This window comes from Marmota flaviventris, chromosome 9 (assembly GCF_047511675.1).
Source record: "Marmota flaviventris isolate mMarFla1 chromosome 9, mMarFla1.hap1, whole genome shotgun sequence".
Classification (NCBI taxonomy): domain Eukaryota; kingdom Metazoa; phylum Chordata; class Mammalia; order Rodentia; family Sciuridae; genus Marmota; species Marmota flaviventris.
Window position 1 is genome coordinate 5,391,381 of NC_092506.1, and position 26,870 is coordinate 5,418,250.

A 26,870-nucleotide genomic window follows, 5' to 3' on the forward strand; every position below is an offset into this window, starting at 1 on the left:
CCATTAGGTTGGTACCATTGCAATTGGATCTTACCCGTCATTGACTACCAGTCCAATATACAGCCACACCTGTGGAGAGGTCTTTGTACAAGCGGGGGGGTGAGGTTCTTTGCCTCACCTCTGTTGGCCCCCAAATTTTAGCTGGACAATCATGACAAGCAGAAGGGAGGAAGATACACCAAGCCAATTGACGGCTCCTTTTGGAAAAATTGTACCACCGATGACATCATCAGCAAAAATACCCCAACACTACCACAAGTCGCTGCACCAACAGATAGTTCACAATGCATACAGGTGAGTTCACAATGTGTCCAGGCAAGTTCTGCAAGCAGTTCAGTGATGGCTATTGCAGAAGCTGTAGATTGGTTTTATCTTTGACTTCACCAGCACTGGGATGAAGATAGGAATTCTGGCAATAATGGCTAAAGAAAAAATTATGTAACATTACAGAAGGCACTAAAAGAAAACAATTTTCTTAACAATTTACATTATCTTTAAGAGAATTATTAAATATAATGAAAAGGAAAGGTGAAAGTAAACAAACAGATCTGTTAACCTTTTTTGTTTACATATTAAAACAATCCTCAACAGTTGTTTACCCAATTTAAATTAAACCATATAAATCACGTGAAAAAAAAAAATATTTGGATCCATTTTATCATGAGCGCTCATCATATATGATATATGGACATACATACATTCAAACATATAACACAAAACACAAGTGTGCACACATAATATAATACATACAACACATAACATTATAGTAAAGGCCTTATAACTTTTTACAGGTGAAATCTCCATTGCAATGTTTAAAAACTCTATAGTCAAAAAATAGAACTGATCAGCAAAACATTAACCTAGGTCTGTATGAGCTCAAAAAACAAAATAGAACTTCATGATATGGCAAAGGGCAATAATAAAATAGATATTGAAAAAAGCATTCTGGTTCTGTTGCAGATGTAAGAATAGCCAAACTGGAGTTTTGGATATCAGTTGTTATGGATTTGAGCCAAATCATCTTCTTTTTGGTCTGTAGAAATCGCTTTAGTTAATCTTTCTGGAATCCAAATCGGCTGCTGTTCTCCCTGTGGAAACACATAAACAGACCCCCGACTCCAGACAATCACTGGGTCAGGACCTTGGTTAATCTCTCTGGAATCCAAATCGGCTGCTGTTCTCCCTGTGGAAACACACAAACAGACCCCCGACTCCATACAATTACTGGGTCAGGACCTTTCCATTGTCCTGTTAGAATATCCTTCCAAAGTACCTTGGGCTTATGTACATTTTTTGGACACATATGCCTTTCCACAGCACTAAGTCCTGATGAATCCAAATTTAAAAAGTTTAGAGTAAAAAGGGTTATTTTAAGTTTATCTTTGGGGAATATATACCCCTTCCCAATTCCTTCTTTTTGCTTTAATAAGTACATTTTAATAGTTTGATGAGCTCTTTCAACTATGCCTTGTCCCTGTGGATTGTATGGGATTCCTGTTATATGAGTAATGCCAAATGTTGAGCAAAATTGTTTAAAAGAGGTAGAAGAATAACCAGGGGCATTATCTGTTTTTAACTGTTTTGGAACACCCACAGTGGCAAAATTTTGTAAGCAATGAGCTATAACATCTTTAGTTTTTTCTCCGGCATGAAGGGAGCCCATCAAAAATCCAGAAGAAGTATCAACTGTAACATGCAAATATTTTAATTTTCCAAATTCTGGCAAGTGTGTGACATCCATCTGCCAAATATGGTTAGGTATCAATCCTCTAGGATTAACTCCAAGATTAACTTATGGTAAAAAGGTCACACAATTTTGACATTGTTTTATTATTTGTCTAGCTTGTTCCTTAGTTATTTTAAAGCGCTTTTGTAAAGTATTAGCATTGACATGGAACTTTTTATGAAAATTTATAGCTTCTTCTAGTGTAGAGAAAATATGTATGTCATGTGTAGTTTTATCTGCTAAATCATTGCCCAAACTAAGGGCTCCAGGCAATCCTGTATGTGCCCTGATATGTCCTATAAAGAATGGATCTTTTCTGTCCCAGATTAGACTTTGTATAGTGGAAAGCAAAGAGAAAACAGTAGAAGAAGGGGAAATCCTACCAGCATCTTCAAGAGATACTATAGCATTAACTACATACTAACTATCAGAAAATAAATTAAATACAGAATCTTTAAACATCACAAAAGCTTGTAAAACTGCATTAAGCTCTACCTTTTGAGCTGATTGTTTGGGTACTAAAAATGTAAAAGTTTGATCAGGGGTAACTACTGCTGCTGTACCATTATTTGACCCATCAGTGAATATATTTGGAGCATTCATGATAGGTGTTTTTCTTGTCATTTTTGGAAAAATTACAGGATGCAATGACCAAAAAGACAATAAAGGATTAGATGGTAAGTGGTTATCAAATGAAACATTAGATTTGCACATGATTATTGCCCAAGTATTTAACTCATTAGCTAACTCATCAATTTGATCCATAGTATATGGAGTAATAATTTTATTGGGAGAAATTCCAAACACTCCCTTTGCTGCTTTTATTCCTTTGAGTATTAATTGTCCTACAGCCTCAGGATACCTAGTAAGAATAGTGTTAGGAGAATAAGATAAATGTATCCGTAATAATGGACCTTCTTGCCAAAATACTCCTGTAGGAATATTTTTTGTTGGTAGTACAATAAATAATAAAGGCAAACTTATATCAATTCTATCCAAATGCATATTTTCCATATATGTTTCAATGATTTTTAATGCCTTTCTTGCTTCAGGCGTTAACATTCGGGGCGAATTTGGATCTGATGGACCTTTTAGGATATCAAATAAAGGTTCCAACTCTCCTGTTGGTATACCTAAATAAGGCCTTATCCAATTTATGTCTCCTAATAACTTTTGAAAGTCATTAAGTGATTTGAGTTGATCTACTCGTATTTGAATTTTTGGTGGACGGACCATGGTTGAGGATAATAGAACTCCTAAATAATTAATTGGAAAATTTAATTGTACTTTATCTATTGCTATCTCTAGATTATAATGTTTTAATAAGTTTGTAAGTGTGGCATAACATTCTAGCAATGTGTTTTTATCTTTGTGTGCTAATAATATATCATCCATATAGTGAAATATTTGTAGTTCAGGATTTTGATTTCTAAGTGGCTGGATTACTTTGTTAACATAAATTTGACACATAGTTGGGCTGTTAGCCATCCCTTGAGGGAGTACTTTCCATTCATATCTATGATCAGGACCTTCATGATTCAGTGCAGGGATAGTAAATGCAAAACGTGGACTATCCTCAGGATGAATTGGAATTGAAAAAAAACAATCTTTAATATCTATAACTAAAACATACCAGGTTTTTGGCAAAGCAGACAATTGAGGAATCCCTGATTGAGCAGGTCCCATAATAACCATCTCATTATTAATGGCTCTTAAATCTTGCAATAACCTCCATTTACCAGATTTCTTTTTGATGACAAAAATGGGAGTATTATGGGGAGATACAGAAGGTTGTATATGTCCTTCTGCTAATTGTTGTTTGACCAGGTCATGGGCTGCTTGTATCTTTTCTTTAGTCAGGGGCCACTGAGGAACCCATACTGGTCTTTCTGATTTCCAAGTAATTTTTATTGTCTCAGTGGCCCTTTCTGAAAATCCAACACATGTCTGTCTGTTCCTTGATCTATTTGTATTGGTGCTGCTATACCTTGTTCTTGTTTTTCTAATCTTTTTCCTTTCCTAAAACCTTGTCTAGTCATAATAGTGGGTGCATTTTGGTTGATGTTATTTGTTAATGTCAAACCTAATTGATCTAGGACAGCTCGTCCCCATAAATTTACGGGAAGATGATCCAATACATATGGCTGTATAGTTCCTTCACATCCTTCAGGATCCTTCCAATCTAATACCATTGCACTTCTATGGGGATTAGTTGCCACTCCTAGGCCTCGAAGCGTTTGAGTGGCTTGTTGTAATGGCCAATGTTTTGGCCATTCTTGACGAGAGATGATGCTAAGGTCTGCACCTGTATCCAGTAGCCCATTAAATTCATGTCCTTGAATATTTAGTTTTAGCATGGGGCGAGAATCTAAATTTAAAGAAAGCATAGCCCAGTCTACACCTGTGGAGCCTAATCCCTTGGAACCTCTTTCTACAGTATGACTGGAAAATTTATCATGTAGGCTGGGTATTATTAGTAACTGTGCTATTCTATCTCCTGGTGAAATTACTGATATACCCTTTGGAGAACTGGCTATAATTTTTATTTCACCTTCATAATCGGGATCAATTACCCCAGGACTTATCATAAGTCCTTTTAGAGTAGAAGAGCTGCGTCCCAATAATAAGCCTACTGTTCCTTTGGGAAGAGGTCCTTTCACCCCTGTGGGAATGATTTGAACTCCCATCTCTGGAGTTAGTACTGCTCTGGCGGAGGCGCAGATGTCCAACCCTGCGCTCCCTCTGGTTTGTCTGATGAGGGATCTGATGGACAATGTGTCCTGGGCACTACCCTGATGGGGTTGCTGGGTTCCTCCAGTGCTCCGTATATTTGTGGTTTTGGGCCCCGGAGCATTGGGCCCCCCTGTCCATTTTTTGGCAATGGAGCCCGATGCCTTTCTCCACGATATCGTGGATAAACACCTGGTCCTTGTTCGTTTTTTGATAATGGAGTACCCTCTATGGTGGTTTGAGAACGGCATTCATTAGCCCAATGTCTCCCTCTACGGCATCGTGGGCAAATACCTGGTATTCTACTCCTTTGATACCTAGTTTTGTTAAACCCTCCTCCAATGGGGCAATTCCTTTAAAAATGTCCAGTTTGTTCACAATTGTAGCATGTTCTTGGCCTGGCATCTAAAGCCTGTTTTACTGCAGCTGCCACAATTTGCCCTTGTTCATTAATGTCTCTGGCATCTAAAGCCTGTTTTACTGCAGCTGCCACGACTTGCTCTTGTTCATTAATGTCTCTACATAATTTAATATATGTGTTTAAATCTTCATGTTTCCATGGTCTAATGATATCTCTGCACCAACGATTCGCTTGCTCATAAACCAGGTGTTTTAGTAATGGCATTGCTTGTTCTGTATTCCCAAAAACTCTGGTAGCTGTTTGAATAAGCCTATCTACAAATTCAGCATAAGGTTCATTAGCTCCTTGTATTACCTTAGATAATTGACCTTGTAAACCTCCATGTCCTTGTAAAGTCTTCCATGCCTTAATTGCATCTACAGCAATTTGTGCATATATACCAGGATCATATGCAATTTGTTGCTGCTGATCCTCATAAGGTCCCTTTCCTAACAACATATCTAGATTTCTCTGAGGATAACCAGCTGCTGCATTTCGCCTAGCCGTCTCCTTGCAAAATTCCTCATTGGCAACCTTCCATAACAGGTATTGTCCTCCATTTAGCACAGCTTTACACATATTAGCCCAATCTGCTGGCGTCATGTTCAAGTTGTTAATGGATTCGACCATGCTTACAGTGAAGGGTGCTTGAGAACCATAGGTTGTTACAGCCTCTTTTAGCTGCTTCACTGTTTTGAAATTTAAAACTTGGTAAAATCGCTGCCCTCCTGCCTCAAATACAGGGCATGTTAATATTTGAAATCTTGTCTCAGGATCCCAACTATCAACTGCGGGGGTTGGGGACCTCCCAGCATATGGAGGTGGCCTTGTTAGTTGGACACTTACGTCCTCTGGTGATAGAAAGGTGTTAGTAGCAGTCTCCTGTAGAGGTGGTGCTGTTGGTTGGACACTTACACCCTCTGGTGATAGAAAGGTGTTAGTAGCAGTCTCCTGTTGTAACTTTCCCCCTGATGGCTTTTTCTGTTTTACACTTTCTTTCTCTGTCTGACTAGCTTGAGAGGCCTTCTCTTTTACTTGAATCTTTTCCTCTGTCTGACTAGCTTGAGAGGCCTTCTCTTTTACTTGAATCATTATGTCTTCTCCTTCCTCTACCATTGTCTGAACTGAAGGCTTTGGACTAAGCAAACAAGATATGAACGTCCACAATGGCAATGTGCCAACTGGCAGAGTCCCTGGGCTTTTCTTTTCTATTCTTTTTAAATCTTCACCATGATGGTTCCATTGTGATATATTTAACAACTCCTCCTTAAAAAGCCATGGGCTACATTTTTGTATTGTATCAACGTATGCCCTGACTGCTCTTGATTTTACTGAGATGCCTCCTTCCTCTAACAATTTACTTAACACTCTTTCGGTTTGTTTTTTACTAATTTCTGATCCCGTATTTCTACTATAATACAACCCAACAAGATAACGCCTAACAAAACTGAAACAGAGTGAAACAAAATTGGAACAACACAAAATCATTATAATAGCCTCCTGAAATGTCCATCCGTCCTTTCTCCCTATCTGTTCCTCAGATGTGAGCGGTTTTTCTTCCATCTTACACATCTCCAGGGACAGGCAACTTAAAACAAAAGTGAAACAAAATAACAAAAGAGGAATCTTAAAATGGCTACCCATCCTCTTGCCCTGCCCTCAGGGGCGAGCAGTTTCACTTACCCTCAGTCGCTCCCCGTGCGGCCCACCAAATGCTGCAGTCTGGCTGGGCACAATCAGGAGCCACTTGTCAAAAGAAACTAACTTTATTTTTAGAACCACACATGCCAAACAAAACAGCCTCTCAGGAAAAACCCTCAGAGCCTCAACTGCCACCACCGGCTTTCCACAAGCCTCTCTCTCCCACACAAGCTTCTCTCCACCTCCCACAATCCTCCTGCTCTTGAGGCTGATTGGCTGGGTCATGTGGGCGGAGCCAAAAAGTCCCCCAATGAGCAGCTCCGTGGTCTGAAAGGGCAGGGAAACAGCCCAATGAGCATCACCGCAGAGGAGCCAATCAGCTAGATGTTGCTGGGGCCGCTGTGAGCCAATCATCAGCCGGCAGCTGGAAGTTTGCTGGGGACCCTTCGGCTGTGGCTCTCAACAGACGCCCACTCCCCGGGGCACTGTTTCGTCCCTGCACTGCCCCGTACACTTTGGCTTCCGGGGCCCGGGGCGGGCCCCTGCTCCAGTTTCCCAACGGTATTGGGTTACCCTGGATGTCAAATTTTGACCTGCACTCACTACTCCAATGATTTCCTTTATGACATCGAGGACAAATTCCAAGCATCCCTCTGCCAGCACCCTCGCTCCTTTCCGGGCAGTTTCTCCTTATATGTCCCTCTTTCCCACACTTAAAACACCCCTTAGAGCGGGTTCCCCTGTTATCAGATTTTTGCATTCCAGTCTTAAGGGCAGCAGCCAAAACCTGACCAGTAATATGAGGCCCATCTATATCTTTGCATGCTCGAATCATGTCATCTATACTTTTGGCCCGGGAGGACTTAATAGCATTTTGGCAGTGTTAGCGTTTTCATATGCCAGTTGTCTAATAAGTGGCATAGCCTGTTCCAGATTAAGGAATATTTTTCCAGCTGCCTGCATTAGGCGGGCTATAAAGTCCGAATAAGGTTCAGAGGGCCCTTGAGAGATCTTGGAAATTTTTGCTTCAGTCTTAGAAACGGGCAGGGCTTTCCAGGCATGGACCGCAGCTGAGGCTATCTGAGCATAGACGCCCAGGATCATAATTAATTTGCTGATTTATGACAGCATATTGTCCTGAGCCTGTTAACATTTTGAGGTTACGCCGTGGGAAGCTGGCGTCCTGATTGACTCGGGCTAGCTCTCGACACCTCTCTTGATTTTCACTTTTCCACAACAAAAGATCCCCTCCGGACAACACAGCCCTGCGAAGCTGTTGCCAAACCAAATCCCAATCATTGTTATTGAGAAAACCTCCTGTCAGAAACCAAGGACAAGCCTGGGCGATAACTTCAACGAATTTGGTTGCAGTCTTAGTTTTTATTCCTGTTTCTTGTGTATTTAACAGCTCTTTTAGTTCGTTGGCCAGACGAACCTTCGCTGTTGAGTTACCCATGGTACGTACCCTGTCTCTTTAAATTACCTTTAAACCAATCCTCCCCCTTCTACCTTTAGAAGGTGAGCCCCGTACGCTTACCCCTACTTTCCGGATCTCGGTGGGAGCCTCCAGATGCCGCGTCCGGCTAACGGAGCCGAGTCCGGCGAGGGACGGCGGGGTTAAAAAATACACAGGACACCAAGGTTCTTCATCCAGGAGGGAGCATGTGCGCGCTTTATTGCCAAATTTGTTCCCCTTATATATCTTTTTAACAGCTGCGGGAAATTACTCAAAAGTGAGGAGGGGAGAGTAATAACTGCGTCCTTGGGTTACCGTCATGTCACCGACCCCTATCAGGAGGCTCGAACAGGTCAAGATGTTCCCGAGAGACACATATGCTCCAGGCAGATAAACAGGGAACCGCAAGCCCGTGTCATGGCCTTGTGAGCTGGCCACATTGACATGCATAACAAAGAACTGGGGGTTGAGTCCCCAGGGGCCAGGGCGGGCCTGCTATCAGCACTATCAGGAGTGAGGTCAGTGCCTCCTTACAGATAAATATGGCAGGCCACCTGCCCAGGTGTGCTTGCTCTGCCCAGGTACGCCTGCTCGGGATTCCCTTTGAGGCACACCCTTCTGCAGAAGGACAATTGTGCTTCGCCCACCCACTTCTGAGCATGAGTCTGATTTCTTATGGCACCTTGGAATTTCTAAGAATTCCAAATTCCCCTGGGATTTTAAGGTATGTGCATTGTATCTTTAAAAAGCTACTATTAAAAAGAATGGAACCGGGCACGGAGGCACACACCTGAAATACCAGCGGCTCGGGAGGCTGAAGCAGGAGGATCGCGAGTTCAAAGCCAGCCTCAGCAAAAATGAGGCGCTAAGCAACTCAGTGAGACCCTGTCTCTCTAAATAAAATACAAAATAGGGCTGGGGGTGTGGCTCAGTGGTTGAGTGCCCCTGAGTTCAATCCCCGGTACTCCCTCTCCCCCCCAAAAAAAAGAGTGGGGCCGGGGATGTGACTTGGTGGTAGAGCACTTGCCTAGCGTGCACAGGGTTCAATCCCCAGCACTGCAATACAGAGGAAGGAGGAAGATTGGGGTCTGGTACATGATTTAATGATAATTGGAAATTTGGGGATAATTGTTGGGCAATGAGGTGAGCAGAAATATCTTCAGGTGAAGTTTCTAGAAGGTCAGCAAGTAGGCTCAGGTTAGGGAAGGCAGGGCCACCGAGGCCCGTGACAAGCCCACTGTGATGAAAGGCTCCAGCTGATGTAGTATAAGCAGTTTTTTGCCCTAGAAACCCCTGAGCGCTCGGGGCCAACTTGAGTAGTCCAAGGGCTCGTGGAGGCAGGAGCGAGGGAGGCTCAGGCCCCGTCTAGGGAGGAGTGCCCTGGTGGCATCTGGGAACGCTCCTGGTCCTTAACTGTGCAGCTCACCACGCTCACAGGCAGGCCACGCCGGGAAGCTTCCCCTGGGGAAGATCCCCCGAGCCACTTGGCCGTGTAGACAGCTCGTCGCTTATGTCAAAAATCCAGAGGAGAATCTCCCATAAAGGAACTTTTGGGCTGGGGATATGGCTCAAGCTGTAGCGCGCTCGCCTGGCATGCGTGTGGCCCGGGTTCGATCCTCAGCACCACATACCAACAAAGATGTTGTGTCCGCCGAGAACTAAAAGAAATAAATATTAAAAAATTCTCTCTCTCTCTCTCTCTCTCTCTCTCTCTCTCCATCTCTCTCTCTCTCTCCTCTCTCTAAAAAAAAAAAAAAAGGAACTTTTATTTGGAACCAAGGATAGACTGTAATGCTGGGGCCAGGGTGGCCTCTGGTGTGTCCAGAGAACAAAGAAAAGCCCGGGGGCTTTATTAGGACAGAAATCTGTGCACATGATCTTTGAGGACCGCTCTTTGGCACTCGCGGTGCCTGCAGGAGCGGTGAGCTCTGATTGGCTAGCGGTGGCCGTTCTGGTAGAACTAGGCTTGAGGTCATTGCTGAGAGGAAAAGAGAGTCTTAAGGAGGAGGCAGCTGCTTGGAGCTGGGCCTGTACCGGCCGTGTCCTGGAGAGGCCTCCCTCACCGCTCCCCTGTCCCCCGCCCCCCCACTCCTCTTTCTTGGAGTCAGGAATGACACCTTGTTTTGTATAGGAAAAGGAGAATGAGCCGAAGGTGCTGGGTCCTGAGGTCCTTGTCCTATACACCAAAAAGGATGACCCTGAAATGTTGAGGTCCCCTGCAGAGGGGACTGTGGGGTGCCCAGTAGGTGAGGAACCTGTTCTTCCATATTCCAGGGCTGCATTCCAAGCCTCAGGCCTCACAGGAACCTGGAGGTGACCCCAGATGACTCCTGACAGCCGCCCGGGGAGACGAGGCCTCCTAGCGGCTCCCGAGGGGTCCCCTCCTCTGGGGACCATGATACAGCCATCCGCACTCCAAGGGGCCATGGTCCCGGTTATATGGACAAGGCCAGGTCTCCAGGGAGCCCCAGAGCTGCCCCTCCACAGAGCTCCACAGGCTCGTGCTGAAGGGACCCCACTTATTACTGAGAGACTGAGACATTCCACAAATAGGTTTTAGTAAAATTTGCAAATGGGACTCTGTTGGCTCAAAAGTCCAAATAGCTCCAACAGGTGTTTTTAGAGAGTTCTTTAATAAGCTCAGGGTATCTGAGGTGGAAAGCATGTCACCGATAAAAGGTCACCTGATTCCAGGGGACAGGTGCCTACATGGAGAGCCTTTCCGAAAGGTTCTGGGGGCTGGTGAGCCCACTCAAGGGTGACTGCACATTTTGGACACAGACTGTGGACAGAGGCACTGGACAGAACATTCTGGACACACTGACGGCGCAAAGTATCACCCAAAGGCCAGTCAGCTGCCGTTGCTCTCTTGGTCATGGTTGGAACTGTGGGGTTTTGTATGAGCCTCGATCATGGGAAAGGTCTCAATTCCGCACCACAGAGCAAAGCCGCAGATGACCAGAGAGCGACGGGAGGAGAAAGTTCATTATTAACAAGTCAGCTTGGAAAAGGGTCAAGATCTCAGTGAGCATCTTGCTGTTAGCCCTAAGCAAGATTCTTTATGTGGTTTCTGTTGGGGACAGGTTTTGGATGGGTGGACGCCAGCGTTGCTTATTAATCTTGCTTTTATGAAAATCAGTGAGCGTCTTGACCCATGGATCTAAAAGAAAACAAATGATTTAAAAAAAAATCCTGCTGACGGGGCCTGGGGGTTGCTGAGGCTGGTTCCTGCCGCGTGCCCTCTGTTCTGTCCAGATGGCCTTCCCTGCAGTCTGGGACTAGGGGGGCGGAGGTCTTCCTAGCTAAGCCTGGGCTGCGGTGTAGTCAGGCCAGAGGGCAGGAAACAAAGTCGAAGTGGCAGAAAGTTTGACTTGTGCTGGGAGATTTTTCTCTAACCCGTTGGGTGGACTCGTCACCACGGCTTCCTGGCGACCTGCACGCGGATCCCACTCGTTTTTATTTTTGTCTTGATACGGACCAAAGTCCACTGTGGTCAGCAGGAGGAATTCCTCAGACTAGTGACCCTTGACTCTGGAAAGGTGTCTCTCCTGGTAACTTGGGTGGTCAGAACTGGGCGGGTTCTGTGGACCTCAGAGCCCCATTTGTTGAGCTGGACAGCGGGGGCAGACACCACGGTAGGCGAGCAGCTGCGCCTGGAACAGATGTCACAGAGGGAGGCAGGGGTGCCCGTCCCCTTTGTGACCCAAGCTCACAACAAGCTGACCGCTCTTTTCTTTTGAGATAGGTCTGGCCGTGTGGCCCGTGGAATTCAAAATTTCCAGAGAGAAAAGATGCTAAAATTAAAAAATGACTTCTGAGCATCGAGCTGTGATCTAGAGATGAGGGTGACATGGTGGCTGAGACCTCAGGAAGAGGAAAGGATGAGTGATTCTCTCGCAGGTCCAGGTACTGAGGCCTGGGTGTGCCTCCCAGATGACCCAGTGACCGCGGCCCCTCCAGGAGCCCCGGGGCAGGCCCTCAGCCTCCCCGCAAGCGGCCAGATGGGAAAAAGCTCAACCCGGAGAGATCATGGGTGGAACTTTCCCACAGGCTCCTGAGAAAAGCTGCCAGGCAGCCTTCAGGGACATGCAGAAAAGGTGGCAGTGGGTCCCCAACGTCCTACTGACCAGACGCAGATGGCCTTCCATGAAAAAGGAAGGACAGCTCAGAGGACAGGATGGAGACCCAGAGAGCAAAGCCCAGAGCCATGGAGAATCCTTCCCAGACCTTGGGGTCCAGGCGGGGCACTTTATTGTCTCCCGCTGGTCTCAGGTGGCCTGGGACCGGGGCCCCACCGGGCCCCCTGTTTCTCCTCTGAATAGCAATGCCCATCCCGACGCCCTGCCCTAAGGTAGAAAAGGCCACTGTCAGGACAGCAGTCAGGGCGTGGCCATCTGGGCGCTGGGGAGATGACCCCCTCCAAGTTCGCCCACGTGGGTGTGGGCAGCTCACCGTGTGGCGGCGGTTCCATCAGGGCACATGGGCAGGGGGGTGGGAGCCAGCGGGATCCCAGCCCTTTGCTCTTGGAGAGGTGAAATCCACGTGTGATCCATCACCTCCCAGTTGTAGCTCATGGGCACACAGGCATTCACCGCTCTAGATCTGAAACCTTTCCATCACCCCCAAGAACGCTCAGTCCTGCTAAGTGGTCACCCCCAACCCCTCTCCCCCAGCCCCTGGGCCAGCACCAGTTTCTCTCCGCCTGCCGATCAGCCTGTGCTAGCCCCTCACCTTCCAGAGGAATCCCAACGTATGTGTGTGCCTCTTCGCTCTGCGTCCTGTTTTCAAGATCCCTCCACAGGGCAGCGTGAGCCAGTCCTTCGCTCTTCATTACTTTTTAAGACATGAACCTTATTTTTTAGAGTTGTTTTAAGTTCACAGAAAAATTCCACTCCTTTTTTATGGCAGAATAATATTTCAGTCCATGGATACACTGAATTGTGTTTGTTTGTTTATCTGTTGGTGAACATTTCGGTGGTCCCTATGTTTTGGCTGTTGTGAATAACACTGCTAGGAACGTTTGTGTGCAAATATTTGTCTGACAACCCATTTTCAATTTTGGGGGGTATCCACCTAGGAATAGATTGCTGGGTCATATGGTAATTCTAGTTTAGCTCTTTCATTTGAACCCAGGGGCACCTAACCACTGAGCCATGGTCCCAGCCCTTCTTCATAATTTATTTAGAGACAGGGTCTTGCTAAGTTGCTTAGGGCCTCTGTCCTCTGTGATGCTTTGAAGTGTCCGGAATGACTTCTCAGCAACCTCATGAGACCCGAGTCCTCCTTTCTTCTCCCCCATTCTGTGGACGGAGAGACTGAGGCCCTGGGCCCCTAGACATGGCAGTTCCCCCAGCTGAGGAGGGGCCCTGACACCTGTCACCAACCCTATAGGGTGGCTTTTCCCAGGGGGCATCCAGGGAAGGCCACTTGGTCAGAAGAGTGAACGCAGTGGCAGCTTCTAAATCTGCCCAAACGTCACCATCAAGGGAGGCTGGTTACGATGTCCCTGCCGGGGTGGCTCTCGGGGTCCCCAGGTGGGGGGGTCAGGGTGGACCACCTGCTGCGCGCTGTCAGCCAGGGCCCAAGGCCGTTTTCTCTCCCCCACCCGCAGCCTCGCGTCTGGCCCCCTCTCCCGGGCCTCCCCCTCCACGGCGGCCTCTGTGCGGCCCGTCCTGGGTCTGTGTGGAGGCAGCCCGGGAGGCCGGACTTCCCCAGGTTCATTTCCCGCGTTTCTGGGGGCGAGTCCAAGGTGGAGGCTGGGCAGGGAGGCCTGGCAGGACTCTCCCAGCTGCAGTCGGGCACCTTGCTGTCCCCCCACGAGGGAGGTGGGGACCAGCAGGCTCCCTGGTGGCCCTCCCTCGTGACCTCGTCTAGCCCCATCTCCTCCACGGGGGCTCAGGGCTTCAGTCTAGGACACGGGTCAGCACGGCCACCTGTCAGGTCTCACTGGAGGGTCACAGACAAGCCTGGGAGGCCTCGACCAAGCCGTCGGCTCCTTGCTCCACCTGCCACCGTCCCGCTCTGCGCCCCACAGCGCCAGCTGGCCAGCGGCCACGCATGCTACTCCAGCCCCCAGTGGTCACCCGCAATTGTCACCCACGGGTGCCCCTGAAACCCCCCCAGCCCCTCCCGCTCTGCCTCCCTCGGGTCCTTGGAAGACCCTCCAGGTCAGCGGTTCTCCACGGGGATGATGCTGACCCCAGGGGACACTTGGCAATGTCTACACATTTGGGGTTGTCACGGCGGGGGTGTGAATGGCCCAGGGAGTGTGCCCATGCCCTGCGATGTACGGGGACAGCCTGGGGCACCTGATGCCGTTGCGGTCAGTCTGGTTCCCAGCCCAGCCCTGTCCCCGGAGCCCACCTGGGAGGGTGACCAGGGCGCCCGGCGCCTGCCCATCAGACCTGCTGGCCCTGGATCTGTGTCCCCACAAGTCCCTAGACCTGGCCTCAGAAAGGGGCATTCATCATCCACCGGGGGCCGGCAGAGCCCGGCCCTCCCTCTCCACAGCCCGCCACCTGCCACTCAGAGAAACCCTTGACGTCCCTCCAGAAGGGCTCCCCGCGGGCGCCCCCCTGTCCAGGCCGACAGGCTCCCCGAGCTCTGCTGCAGTCCGGCTGCAGCAAAATAACCGGGGGGTGACGAGCAACTTGTGTGCGTTGATACAGCAGGAGTAGGAGCCGTTTATTGCAGGACAGGAGCAGTATTTATACATTCCACACAACTTATCTAATTAGCATAAACTCGATACAGCACTGAACCAATAAGAAATCTCCACACTTAATGGCTCGCTTTTGTTACTTCTCAAACCACTCCCTCTGGCATTTTGCCAGGCACCATCCAGACTTGTTTACGAACTCTAACATTCCCCTGGCTAAATGCCAGGTGTTATTTTGACTTGTTTACAGACTCTAACATTTCCCCCTTTTGTTTAATTTAAATAATGACCATAGTGGTTTTTACAGAAACACCATAAATAACCTGCTACAAACAGAAAGGGAGGATACAAAATGCCACAATACCAAGCCAATTGATGGCTCCATGCAAGAAGCCCTTGGAAAAATTATACCAGCAATGACACTGTTAGCAAAGATACCGAGTTACAATTTGTTATAGATTACAGTTTGTTGTCTCAGTCCAGGTAAAGCAGTGTCTCAATAGATTAACTCACAGTCCCGGTAAATCACAGTCCAGGTAAGTTCTGCAGGCAGCTAGCTTAAATCACAGTCCAGGTAAGTTCTGCAGGCAACTAGCTTGATCCGAAGTCTCGTCCATTTCTCAGCTGAAGTCTCGTCCGGTTTTCAGCAACACTGAAAATTCTTCCACCTTGGTCTTTACCGGCACTGGAACGAAGGCAGGAACTCCGGATGGCTAAAGAAAATCCTGTAGCATTGCACTAAGAAAACAACCTTCTGAACAATTTAGTACATTATCTCAAGTTTTTTTTGCATTTGAAATAAGCATTAATAGTACTCATTATTCATCAGCTTCCAGGTGTGGGAGAATCATTGTAGTTTAGTTATTGGCATTGAAAATGACCAAACATCAGGGACACCAGTAGCGTCTTCTGCTGGCTGTAGCGCCTGGGCAGCCCCAGATGGCCCTGGGGAGTGTCCTGGACTCAAACTGCTTCCAGGCACAGGGAGCAAGAGCCTGCGAGACTGTGCCTCCAGGTCAGGTCTAGATTTGGGCTCGCAGCAGTGGAAGAGCCAGCTCCCCGGCCAGGAGGCCAGGAAGAGCCAGTTGCCGCCGCCTCTTGGAAAATCCTTGCTGCGCTGTGACCGGCTTGCACACTCGGCAGCCGCCTCTCCGCTTCACGCACCCTCCGGTAACGAAAAGTATTTAGAAATAACCTTCTGCTGCAACTTTTTTCCTGATAATCCTTCCTCCTCTGATAATCTTTCTTCTTCTGAACTTTCTGTTTCTTTCTGACTAGAGTTCCTGGGCTTCTATCAACACATGCCCTAACTATTCTTGGTTCCACTGGGGTGCCTTCTTCCCTTAGTAATTTACTTCTCACCCCTTCCATATTTTCATCACAAAGACAATACAACATTTTAAGACAAAACAAGACACAAACATACTGTATCAATCTTCTCCATTTTCTCGAAATGGCCATTTTTCCTCTCGCCCTATCTGCCTAGGGACGAGCAGATTTGCTCCCGTCCTATCTATGGACGGGCAGCTTTTTTTCGTCACTTACCCCCGAGTGTCCCGGGGCTCCCCGTACGGGCCACCATTTGCTGCAGTCCGGCTGCAGCAAAATAACCGGGGGGTGACGAACGACTTGTGTTGATTGATACAGCAGGAGTGGGAGCCGTTTATTGCAGGACAGGAGCAGTATTTATACATTCCACACAGCTTATCTAATTAGCATAAACTCGATACAGCACTGAACCAATAAGAAATCTCCACACTTAATGGCTCGCTTTTGTTACTTCTCAAACCACTCCCTCTGGCATTTTGCCAGGCACCATCCAGACTTGTTTACGAACTCTAACATTCCCCTGGCTAAATGCCAGGTGTTATTTTGACTTGTTTACAGACTCTAACAGAGCTCTGCTCTGCTCTGGCCCGGGTGCCCCTACAGGGGGTGCCCACCGCCCGCCACCACCAGTCCATCAAAGGTCCTCCAAACGGGGACTCTGACCATGCCACCTCCTTGACCCCACCATGGCTTCCCCTGGCTCCAGGACAGGGATCCCAGCTCCACCCACCAGCAGGGTGTCCTGGGCTGTGTCCCCCACCCCAGCCACAGCTACGGTCCTGCTTGCCGAGACCTTTTCCCCTGCATCCATCTGCCTGGACTGGTCACTCTGGCTGGCACGTGTCTGCCTCACTGTGACCCTTGGGGTCCCAGCTCAGACGTCATCTCCTCAGCACACCATTGTCTGTACCGTTTGCCTTGGTCGGTGGCTTATTTGTACTGCCACCCTCTGGGCTGGGTGCTGGGAGGCAGACAAGTGCCACTTGGCAGGGGCTTAGCAAATATTTCTTGACATTGGATTACAATTGTTGAGGAATCATGATCCAATATTCCCCTGGGTGACAAAGCAAGTGGCTTTTGCTCCCTGTGGTAAGGTGGCAATGGCTTCTGAAGACACCTCCTGATTCCTGGGGCCTGTGAATGTGACCTTGTTTAGAAACAGTCTTTACAGTTGGGCGCACACTTGGGATCCCAGGGACTCAGGAGGCTGGGGCAGGAGGATCGCAAGTTTGAGGCCAGCCTCAGCAATGTAGCAGCACCCTACACAACTTAGCAAGACCCTATTTCAAAATGAAAAATAAATAAAGGAAGGAAGGAAGGAAGGAAGGAAGGTCGGTCCTGTGCAGGTCATCCGGGATTTTCTGGGGGCCTCTAGATCCAACCCTAACTCCTCCTGAGCGGAGGAGGCAGGAGAATGGGTGGACCCCGAGCAGGGAGAGGTGGAGTGCTGTGGCCACAAGCACAGGACCACCACAGCCACCGGAAGTTGGAAGAGGCAGGAAGCCCCCTCCCCTGGAGCCAAAGCCCCCCCAACCACACACACCTGGACTTTGGTCTCTGTCTTCCGTCTTCCGGAGGATTGTTTTTTTGTTTTTTGGGCAGGGTAGGTGGGTACTGGGGATTGAACTCAGGGGCACTCGACCACTGAGCCCCATCCCCAGCCCTATTTTGTATTTTATTTAGAGACGGGGTCTCACTGAGTTGCCATTGCTGAGGCTGGCTTTGAACTCGCGATCCTCCTGCCTCAGCCTCCCGAGCAGCTGGAATGACAGGCGTGGCCACTGCTTCCAGCTTCCTCACCTCGCCCAGCCAGGACAGGAGACATTTCCCCTGTCTTCAACTTCCCCCATTTGCAATGATTCTTTCCAGCAGCAGCCAAGGGAACCAATGCGAGACGGGTGATGAGTTTCTGAGGACGACTTGACTTTAATGCCCTAGATCCTGGGAGGCGGGAGATGGCTTGGGGAGAGCATATTTTAAGACACTTAAAGGCTGTGTGGGTTCTTGCTCATTTCGTTTCCTTGCTTTCACTGATTAACTGATGAATTTGGGTGCTGGAGATTGAACCAGGGGCTCTAGCACTGAGCTTCACCCTGGCCCTTTTTACTTTTTGAGACGATTTCACTAGGTTGCCGAGGCTGGTCTGAAACTTTCAATCCTCCTGCCTCAGCCTCCTGAGTGGCTGGGATGACAGGGCTGGGCCACCAGGCCCGGTCAATTTATTTTTCTTTAACACATGGCTTTAGGGGCTGGGGCTGGGGCTCAGCGGTAGCGCACTTGCCTGGCACGTGTGAGGCGCTGGGTTCAATTCTCAGCACCACATAGAAATAAAGGTCCCTTGACAGCCGAAAGAAAAATGGCTTCACTTGGATAGAATTCACGTGGCACGCCACCAGGGCCTGGGGGCAGGAGGCCCCCCACCTGCTGCTCTTAGAGGGGCCCTGGCAGCCCTGACACTATCCGGTGCCTCTGTCCCAGACGCCAGTTTCCTTCCTGCGATCTTACTGGCTGCTAAATAAGGATTCCAGGCCCGGGACTTGCAGTAGCCTGTGGCTCCCCCGGGGCCGGCTCCAGTCCTACCCAAGGTTGGTCCCCGCGGCCTGCCAGGGCACACCAGCACACAGCCAGGAAGCTCTTTTTACTGCCCTGAGTGGGTGGGGGTGTTCTTGGTGCCAGCTCGGGAGGAGTCTGAGCAGCCTCCTGCTCCCCCAGATCTAGAACGTGTGCGAACGACACTAGCAGCCAGCTCTGAGCAGCACTGGCTCTGTATCAGGAGCTGTGATCCACCTCCTGTCCTCTGCCCAGGATTCTCTCAAGAACCATGACACTTGTGTGTGACTCTTACTTCAGAGAGGCTCAGAGAGGCTGAGTCACCTGCCTGGGGACATAGTAAACAGGAGAATAATCAAACGAAGTGTGCTTCACCCTGGAGCTGCTCCCTGCTGTGGAGGCCCCTCCACCTACCTCCAGTGTGCCAGTTGGTCACAGGACAGCAGAAAAGAAGGAGCCACTGTTGCTCCTGCAGACCTGGACCTGCTGCCTGGGGGTGGAGGTGGCTGGCAGCTCATCTCGCCTCTGGGGGCTTCTCCTTATCGGGCGGGGCCCTGCCAGCCCTCCCTGCAGACACAGCAGCCTCACAGCCGGCCCAACCTGTTCCCCAGTGAGCCGTGCCAGGGAGACTGGCAGTGGGAGCGAGGAGGGGTGGGAGCACCCAGTGCCAGGCCTGGGGGTGGGAGCAGCTGAGCCAGAGGCAGAGGCAGGGCAGGGGCAGAGGAGGGCCGGCGAGGAGAGCTGGGAGCAGAGTCAGGGCACTGGAGACACGATGTCGACAAAGGACCCCCGCTCAGAGCCCACGCTGGGGTACGAGGGCGCAGGGCAAAGCGGGTGGGGGCTGCTGCTGGGGAGAGGGCGCGGCCGGGTGCTCAGGCCCTGTCCAGCCCTCACTGCCGGGACTTCTGGGCCTCGGTCAGCTCCGGGAAAGCCCTGGGACCCCAGGGCTGGGGAGAGACTCCTGTCCTTCCGGGGGGGCTCCTAGCCAGGAGAAGGTGGGGCCGCCAGGAGCGGCCAGCGCTGTGCTGTGTGGGCAGGCGGGCAGGGGGCTTCTCGGGTGGTGAGGCCAGAGCTGAGCCTTTGGCTTCAGATTTCACGGGCCACATTCCCTGTTCGTGGAGGGTTCTGGAAGGACTATGTTGTCACTGTAGCAAACCTGGGAGCTACAGGAGGGCATTGAGACCACAGCACACAGGGGTGATGGCGGGCATGTGCATCAGGTCAGCTGTGGGAGGAGAGTCAGGTGGCCTCTTGGAGCCGAAGGTGCCGCATCCTCACGATGGGGTCAAGCTGCGAGGCTTAAATGAGACGCTGCTGCAAAGCCCTCGGCTCCAAGGCAGCTCTGCTCCCCTCCAGCCCCTCTCCCCGGTGTGCCCACCGCCCAGAGGTGCCAGCCCTACTGACAGGTCCCATCAAGGTGTCGCCAGGCCCAGGGACATCTTGTTTTTCAAAGTCCACCCCCACAGGGCCTTGGCAGAATGCTGACCCCAGTCCTTCACCCACCTCTGAGAGGCCGCCCCTTCCTCGCCTCTGCGTAGAGCCAGCTGCGGCTCTGATGGGCTGTGGGAGGAGCCTGTGGCACCTGGTGCCTGGCCCCACAGTGTCACGGATGGCAGCAGTACAGGGAGGTACAGGGAGCCGGGTAGGAAGCCGAGGTCACCAGAGCCTTGGACCTAGGCAGGGGGACCGCGAGGGCTGGTGAGGGTCAGGGGCCTAGAGCCCAGGCCTGGGAACCCTCCAGGTCAGCCGGGCCGCCCGTGGCTCTGAGCAAGCCCAACCCGCCCAGCCAGCTCCTGTGGGGGCTGTGGGCAGGGAATGGCCCGGCCCTGCTGGGGACAGGGGTCTAGGAGAGCTCCCCAGGCCTGGCGGAGGGAAGGCATGAAGGAAGGGGGGCCCCCAGCCGAGACGGGAGCTGAGCCCACTCAGTGGATGAGTCTTCACTGAGCACCTCCTGTATGCCGTGGCCCTCAGGCCCTCATGGGCAGGGCAGAGCTGAGAGGAGGCCCCCAGTGCCAGGAGTGACCTCATGCTGCCCTCGGAGGGTCAGCAGGTCTGCGGCTGCGGGGGGCGGGTCCCCGCGTCTGGCCCGACTCCCTGCCTTCCCCGTGAGCTGGCCCGCTGCTCGGCTTCCTCTTGCTCCTCAGAGCAGCCTCCAGGCAGACCCTGACCCCCAGGACGTCCCCCCGCTGCGCTGACTAGGCTGCTGACCTGCCGAGGCCCCGGGAGGGTGGGTGTCCCTCCAGGGCACTCGGTGGGGATGCCCAACCTCTGCTCCTTCCTGCGGCCACGGGGATCTGAGGCAGGGATCCTGGACATGGCCCTGGGACATGCTGCTGAAGGTTGGGGACAGCTCACATCCACACACAGACACAGACACACTCATCCCACGGAGACGCCCGGGGCCACCAAACCAGACCAGACACCCTGGGAACGCCTGGGCCACCGGGGTTCCAGCTCCCGCCTGCAGCCCTGGCCCCTGTGCGGAGGACTGTCACCTGTGAGGGGCAGCCGCAGGTCGCCCCTGGAGGTAGAGCACCCAGTTCTCGCTGCCCTGTCCAGCAGGATGGACCCCGTCGAGGACACGCTGCGGCGGCTGCGGGAGGCCTTCGGCTCGGGGCGGACTCGGCCGGCAGAGTTCCGGGCGGCGCAGCTCCAGGGCCTGGGCCGCTTCCTGCAGGACAACCGGCAGCTGCTGCTGGACGCGCTGGCCCAGGACCTGCACAAGGTGGCCGGGTGGGGGAGAGGGTGCCCTGCAGGGAGGGGTCAGGCAGCACAGCTGGGACAGAGGGACCAAGAGCCACTGAGCCCAGCTCCTGCCTGGGCCAGGACCTGTTCGAGGTGGCCGCGGGGGGTCCAGACCAGTCCTTCCCAGGCTGGGGTCATGTCCTCCACAGCATCGCTGTCCCCCCCGTTAGCATCTTTGCCCACCAAAGTGATTAGCTGTGTCCCCAAATTTATTCCAAATGGGGAACTGAGACACTAGGTGCTGTCACTCGCCTGAGGTGACAGGCCAAGGGGAGGCTGAGTGGCTCCAGAGCCGTCCCAGCCCGTGTGCAGCACCCACGGGGCCACTCAGTGCCCGTGGGGACCCGCTCCCGCCCACCCTGCTGGCCAGGGCTGACCACCGCCTCTCCCCCTCACCGCAGTCGGCCTTCGAGGTGGACATGTCGGAGTTCATCCTGTGCCAGAATGAGGTGGACCTGGCCCTCAGGAGCCTGCACACCTGGATGAAGGACGAGCCGGTCGCCACGAACTTGGTGAGCCCTGTGGGCTGACCGGGTGGCAGCAGGGCAGGGGACGGCTCCGGTCCAGGCTCCTTCCTGTCCCCGAGGCCAGGGCCAGTCTTCTCCAGGAGACGCTAATGCACAGGAGTGGAGGACCCAGGCTGCGGGAGGGGGTCTGGTGGTCCTTGGTGGCACTTTACTGTCCTCCCTGCACCCAGCTCACGAAGCTGGACTCAGCCTTCATCCGCAAGGAGCCCTTCGGCCTCGTGCTCATCGTCGCGCCCTGGAACTACCCGCTGAACCTGACGCTGGTGCCCCTGGTGGGGGCCATCGCTGCAGGTGAGGACAGGCCCCGGTCCGCCCTCCCAGCGGCCGCCCCTTCCCAAAGAGGGCCTCCAGAGTCGCGGGGCTGTGGTGGCCCCTGGGTGCAGGCCTGGCAGATGGGGGGACCCTGGCCCCGCCTACAGCCCCCCATGCCTCTGCAGGGAACTGCGTGGTCCTGAAGCCATCGGAAATCAGCAAGGGCACCGAGAAGGTGCTGGCCGAGGTGCTGCCCCGGTACCTGGACCAGGTGAGGAGGACCCCGCCCCACTAGTCCCCTCCTGTCCTACTGTCCCCTGGGCTTGCCCGCTGACCTCCTGTCCCACCTGGCAGAGCTGCTTTGCCGTGGTGCTGGGCGGGCCCGAGGACACCGGGCGGCTGCTGGAGCACAGATTTGACCACATCCTGTTCACAGGTGAGGGCCTGGCCAGGTCTGGCCAGGGGGCAGCCGGCAGAGAAAAGGGTGGGAAGGGGGGGAAGAAGCCAGAGTCAGGCTGGATGCAGGGTCCAGGGGCCACTCAGCCGGACAGGGCGGCTGGGTCCCCAGGGACTCCCGGAGATTGGATCCTGGGTGGCTGGGCTGGGGACAGATGGAGGCAGGAAGGCCAGGACCTGGGCTGTCTCAGTGGAAAGAGAGGCAACAAGGGTCAGGGGCCCCCAGTCTCTGGCCAAAGGCAGTTGAGGATGGGCAGCCCTGACCGTGTCCCCCAGGGAGCCCCCGTGTGGGCAAGATTGTCATGGCCGCCGCTGCCAAGCACCTGACACCCGTCACCCTGGAGCTGGGGGGCAAGAACCCGTGCTACGTGGACGACGACTGTGACCCCCAGACCGTGGCCAACCGCGTCACCTGGTTCCGGTACTTCAACGCTGGCCAGACCTGCGTGGCCCCGGATTACGTCCTGTGCAGCCCCGAGACGCGCGAGCGCCTGCTGCCTGCCCTGCAGAGCGCCATCACCCGTTTCTATGGCGATGACCCCCAGAGCTCCCCCGACCTGGGCCGCATCATCAGCCAGAAGCATTTCAAGCGGCTCCAGGGACTGCTGGGCTGTGGCCGGGTGGCCATCGGTGGCCAGAGCGACGAGAGCGAGCTCTACATCGGTGAGTCCCCTCTCCCCTGCTGCAGCCCCCTGGGCCGAGGGCCTTCCTCGCTGCAGGGGCCTCGCCTGAAAGCCGGCCCCGCTCCCTGCTGGCCAGGCCTGGGTCCCCGGCCCGGTGCCTGGTTCCAGAACACGAAGGCCCCATGTCACCACGGCCCGGAGCCTGTCTCCTCACCCCAAACTCTGATCCACTGAGCCGGACCCCAGTTCCAGGGTCCGGAGGGTGGTGTAAACTTCCGTCCTGCCGTCTGTCCTACCATCTGCAGTTCCGAGAGGCCAGGACCCAGGTCCTCAGAGCCTGGAGAGCTGGGAGGTCAGGCCAGGGCGTCCCCGGCCTGCATCCTGGGCCCCGGCCCTGCCGAATCCCCTCCCCTGGGGTGTCCCTGCTGTGGCCCTGGGCTGACTGTCGCCGTGCCCGCCCGCAGCGCCCACTGTGCTGGTGGACGTGCAGGAGACGGAGCCCGTGATGCAGGAGGAGATCTTTGGGCCCATCCTGCCCCTGGTGACCGTGAGGAGCCTGGATGAAGCCATCGACTTCATCAACCGGCGGGAGAAGCCCCTGGCCCTGTACGCCTTCTCCAACAGCTCCCAGGTGCGGCCCGGCAGGAGTGGACGGCCCCCGTCCCCTTCCAAGGCCCTGGGGGGCAGATTAGGACAGCTGTCACCTCCAGGGTGACTATGTTCCAGGCTGCCTGGTGTCACTGCCACCTGGCAGAGGGAACCTGGGTGGGGTCACAACCTGCTGGAGCCAGGCTGTCTCTCTGGCTGGGCAGCGTCCTCCTGGGGGAAGGGGTGCTCAGGGATCCCCCTTTCTCTGAACCATGTAAAGGCTCCCCACAGGGAGCAGAGCCCCAGATGGGACGGGGGACAGTGCAAGTCCCCACAGTGAGAGCCGGGCTGGTTGCTGTGGGCGGATGCACTTTGCTACAATGTCCTAACGGTGCCACCACGCCTCACAGTCACGGTCACGGTCCCAGTCACAGGCCCGCGCCTCTCGCTGCTTTGGGGGCTTCCTCATTTCTGCACCCTTCTGGGATGCTCGGTGGAGGGTGGCGGTGGGAGGCCCGGAGACGTCCTCTGAGTGCGGGACTCGAGCCTCTCCCTGAGCCGCGCCCTCCCTGCAGGTGGTGAACCAGGTCCTGGAGGGGACCAGCAGCGGCAGCTTCGGTGGCAACGAAGGCTTCATCTACATGACTCTGCCATCCCTGCCCCTGGGTGGAGTGGGTGCGTTCCTGCCTCCTGCCCTCCTGTCCCCACCTGCTCAAGTCGCCCCATCACTGCTCACCCTGGGCCTCCAAGGCCTCGGTTTCCCCATCTGTGAATGGTCCCTAAGGGTGGCCTGGCTCTCTGAGCTCCCTGCCAGCTGTGGGCCTCTGGCCGGGGTGGTGGCGGCCCCTGGGCTGGAGGGGACGCCCGGCCTCACGCCCACCTCCTCCGCCCCTGCAGGCCACAGCGGGATGGGCAGGTACCACGGGAAGTTCTCCTTCGACACCTTCTCGCACCACCGCGCCTGCCTGCTGGCCCCCTCGGGCCTGGAGGGGCTCAACGGGATCCGCTACCCGCCCTACGGCCACTGGAGCCAGAAGCTGATACGGTGGGCCCTGGACTCGCAGAGCTGCACCCTTCTCTGAGCCCTGCCCACCTCCAGCACCCACCCACCCTGCATTCTGCTGCCCACCCTGGGCTGCCGGCCGCTACCCACAGGCCAGGGGTCCCTGAAAGGCAGGTGACCAGTCCGAGGCGTGAGTACCCCACTGCTGGGGCTCTCTCTGAACAGACCTCTGGACGGCTGGCCAGTCGCTTTCTGTACCAAAGTCCCTCTGCACCCTCTGACTGGAGGGGTCTGGGGTCTCCCCGAGGCCGGGCAGACGCTGGAGCTGATGAGGGCTTCAGTGAGATCCATAAAGGTGGCTCTGACCCCCCTCCAGGGTCCAGAGTCTGAGTGTGCTGAACTGCCGTCCTGCCATCTGCTGTCCCCCGAGGCAGGATCCCAGAATCTAGGAACCCTCCCGGCTCACTGCCCCGGGGCTGCTTCCTCCCGAGCAGCACCCCAGCCCTCAGGGGGCCACAGGGCCCAGAGAGAAGCCCCCAGTCCCTTCTGGGGGGCTTTAGGACGAGTCCGTGGGAGCTGCCGCCCTGGGAGCATGTGTGAACAGCCACACACACACACACACACACACACACACACACACGCATCTGAGTCTGGGATGTCACCCTCAGGAGTCATATGCCACCCAGGAAGCTGGTGGGGAAGGACAACCAGGGTCCTTCTCTGATGCCCGTTTCCCAGGCCTGGACCCGCCCTGCGCACCACTGCCCCTGGCTAGAAGGGAGCCCCACCCCATGTCCCTAGTAGGAGCTGAAGCCCAGAGAGGGCATCAGCTCTCTCCAGATCACACAGCCTCTTGAGGTCTGGGGGGTCAGAACCAGGGGAAGGGCCCTCCCCTTCCTGGGCTCCCAGGTGTAGCTCAGCAGGCTGCCTCCACACACTCAACTGGGTGCCATTTCTGAGAGCTCCTGCATCAGATTCCAGCCCCCCCACACACACATTCTATAAATACCCACTGAAATGGGGAAGTTAGACCGCAGCTAAGGGAAGTGAAAATTCCTAGCACTCCCTGCCCTTGCCCTTTGCAGAGCTGGGGACCCAGCATCTCCTGGTAGGGAGCACTTTGGTCTCCAGACAGAGAAGGGTTGGCTTCCAAACAGCCAGGTTCCCTGAGTAGCCCCTTTCTTCCTGTGAGATCCTACATGAGTCAGCAGGATCCCAGCAGCCTGGGGAGGCCTTTAGGATGAAGACCAAGACTTTGCACTCATAACAGGGCCCAGAGACCCCTGCCCAAAGCATTAGCAGGGCCTGGGAGGGAGGGAGGCAGGTTCGTCTGCTGGCTCCTTCCACCACTGCCTGTCACCTGCAGGGGGTCTCGGCATAGTCATTCCACCTCCTAGAGCCTCCTAGGCTGCCCTCCAGGGGTATAGCCAAGGAAGGGTTAGTGGCCCTCCCAGAGGTCCTCAGGGAGATCTCTGCTGAGGCCCAGGTCCCAGCACGGTGGCTCCTGGAGGAGCTTTTACACCTTTACCACCCTCTGGTGACCCCAGCAAGATGCAGGCACTAGCCAAGGTCCCACAGCCTTGGGGGTAGAGGGAGGAGAGTGAGGGCAGCCAGGCCACACAGGAATTGAGTCTGAGCTGAGTGGCCTCGGAGGGTCAGCCTAGGGGGCTGGCCACCAGGGTCGTGGGCTGGCCTCCATCCGATGTGGCAAAGGCCCGGGAACTGAAGCCTGGGGAAGGTCCCCTCAAACACCACCTGGCATACAAGAGGCCACAGGGGACCCGTCTGGACGGTTTACTGCCTGAGCTCTGCTTCTCTCCTCGGTGACTCTGGACTCTCCTTGTGTCCTGCCCGCAGAACTGGGTGGAAGAAACCAGCCCTGGGGCTGGGTGAGGGGACTTCACCTTTGTCCCCCGACATGTGTGAGTGGGTGGGAGGGTCGATTCCCCCCACAGTCAACAGGCGACTCCGTTGCGTTGTCTGGAAATAACTAGAATACTGGTGAAGCACCGAGGTCTTCTTTTCAAGCATCAAAGAGCCATAAAACCAGACTCCACTGGGAGCCAATCCTTTGGGATGGGGTGACCTTGGAGTGACCCTGGTCCTATAGGAGTGCAAGGAGTGACCTGCTCTGAGCTAGTGGAGGCAAGGGGACTCTTACTTGGGTGGCCAGCAGGGTGCGTGCC

The 26,870-nt window shown here is 53.6% G+C and overlaps 1 protein-coding gene across 3 annotated transcripts; it reads left to right on the top strand.

Moving 5' to 3' along the window:
- The first annotated feature begins 21,034 nt into the window (after positions 1–21,034).
- On the top strand, positions 21,035–24,763 carry Aldh3b2 (aldehyde dehydrogenase 3 family member B2). 3 transcript variants are annotated; one of them, XM_027944510.3, is made up of 8 exons: positions 21,035–21,215; positions 21,637–21,747; positions 21,933–22,053; positions 22,200–22,285; positions 23,016–23,133; positions 23,558–23,724; positions 24,257–24,356; positions 24,579–24,763. In XM_027944510.3, the coding sequence occupies exons 1-8, from the start codon at positions 21,054–21,056 to the stop codon at positions 24,761–24,763; spliced, it is 1,050 nt and encodes a 349-aa protein (XP_027800311.2). In that variant the 5' UTR covers positions 21,035–21,053. The 3 variants fall into 3 exon arrangements, with proteins under 3 accessions (XP_027800311.2, XP_027800310.2, XP_027800309.2); XM_027944509.3 differs by lacking the exon at positions 21,637–21,747 and adding an exon at positions 22,369–22,450 and having other exon boundaries at positions 22,747–23,133; XM_027944508.2 differs by lacking the exon at positions 21,035–21,215 and adding an exon at positions 22,369–22,450 and having other exon boundaries at positions 21,703–21,747; positions 22,747–23,133.
- Positions 24,764–26,870: the final 2,107 nt, after the last annotated feature.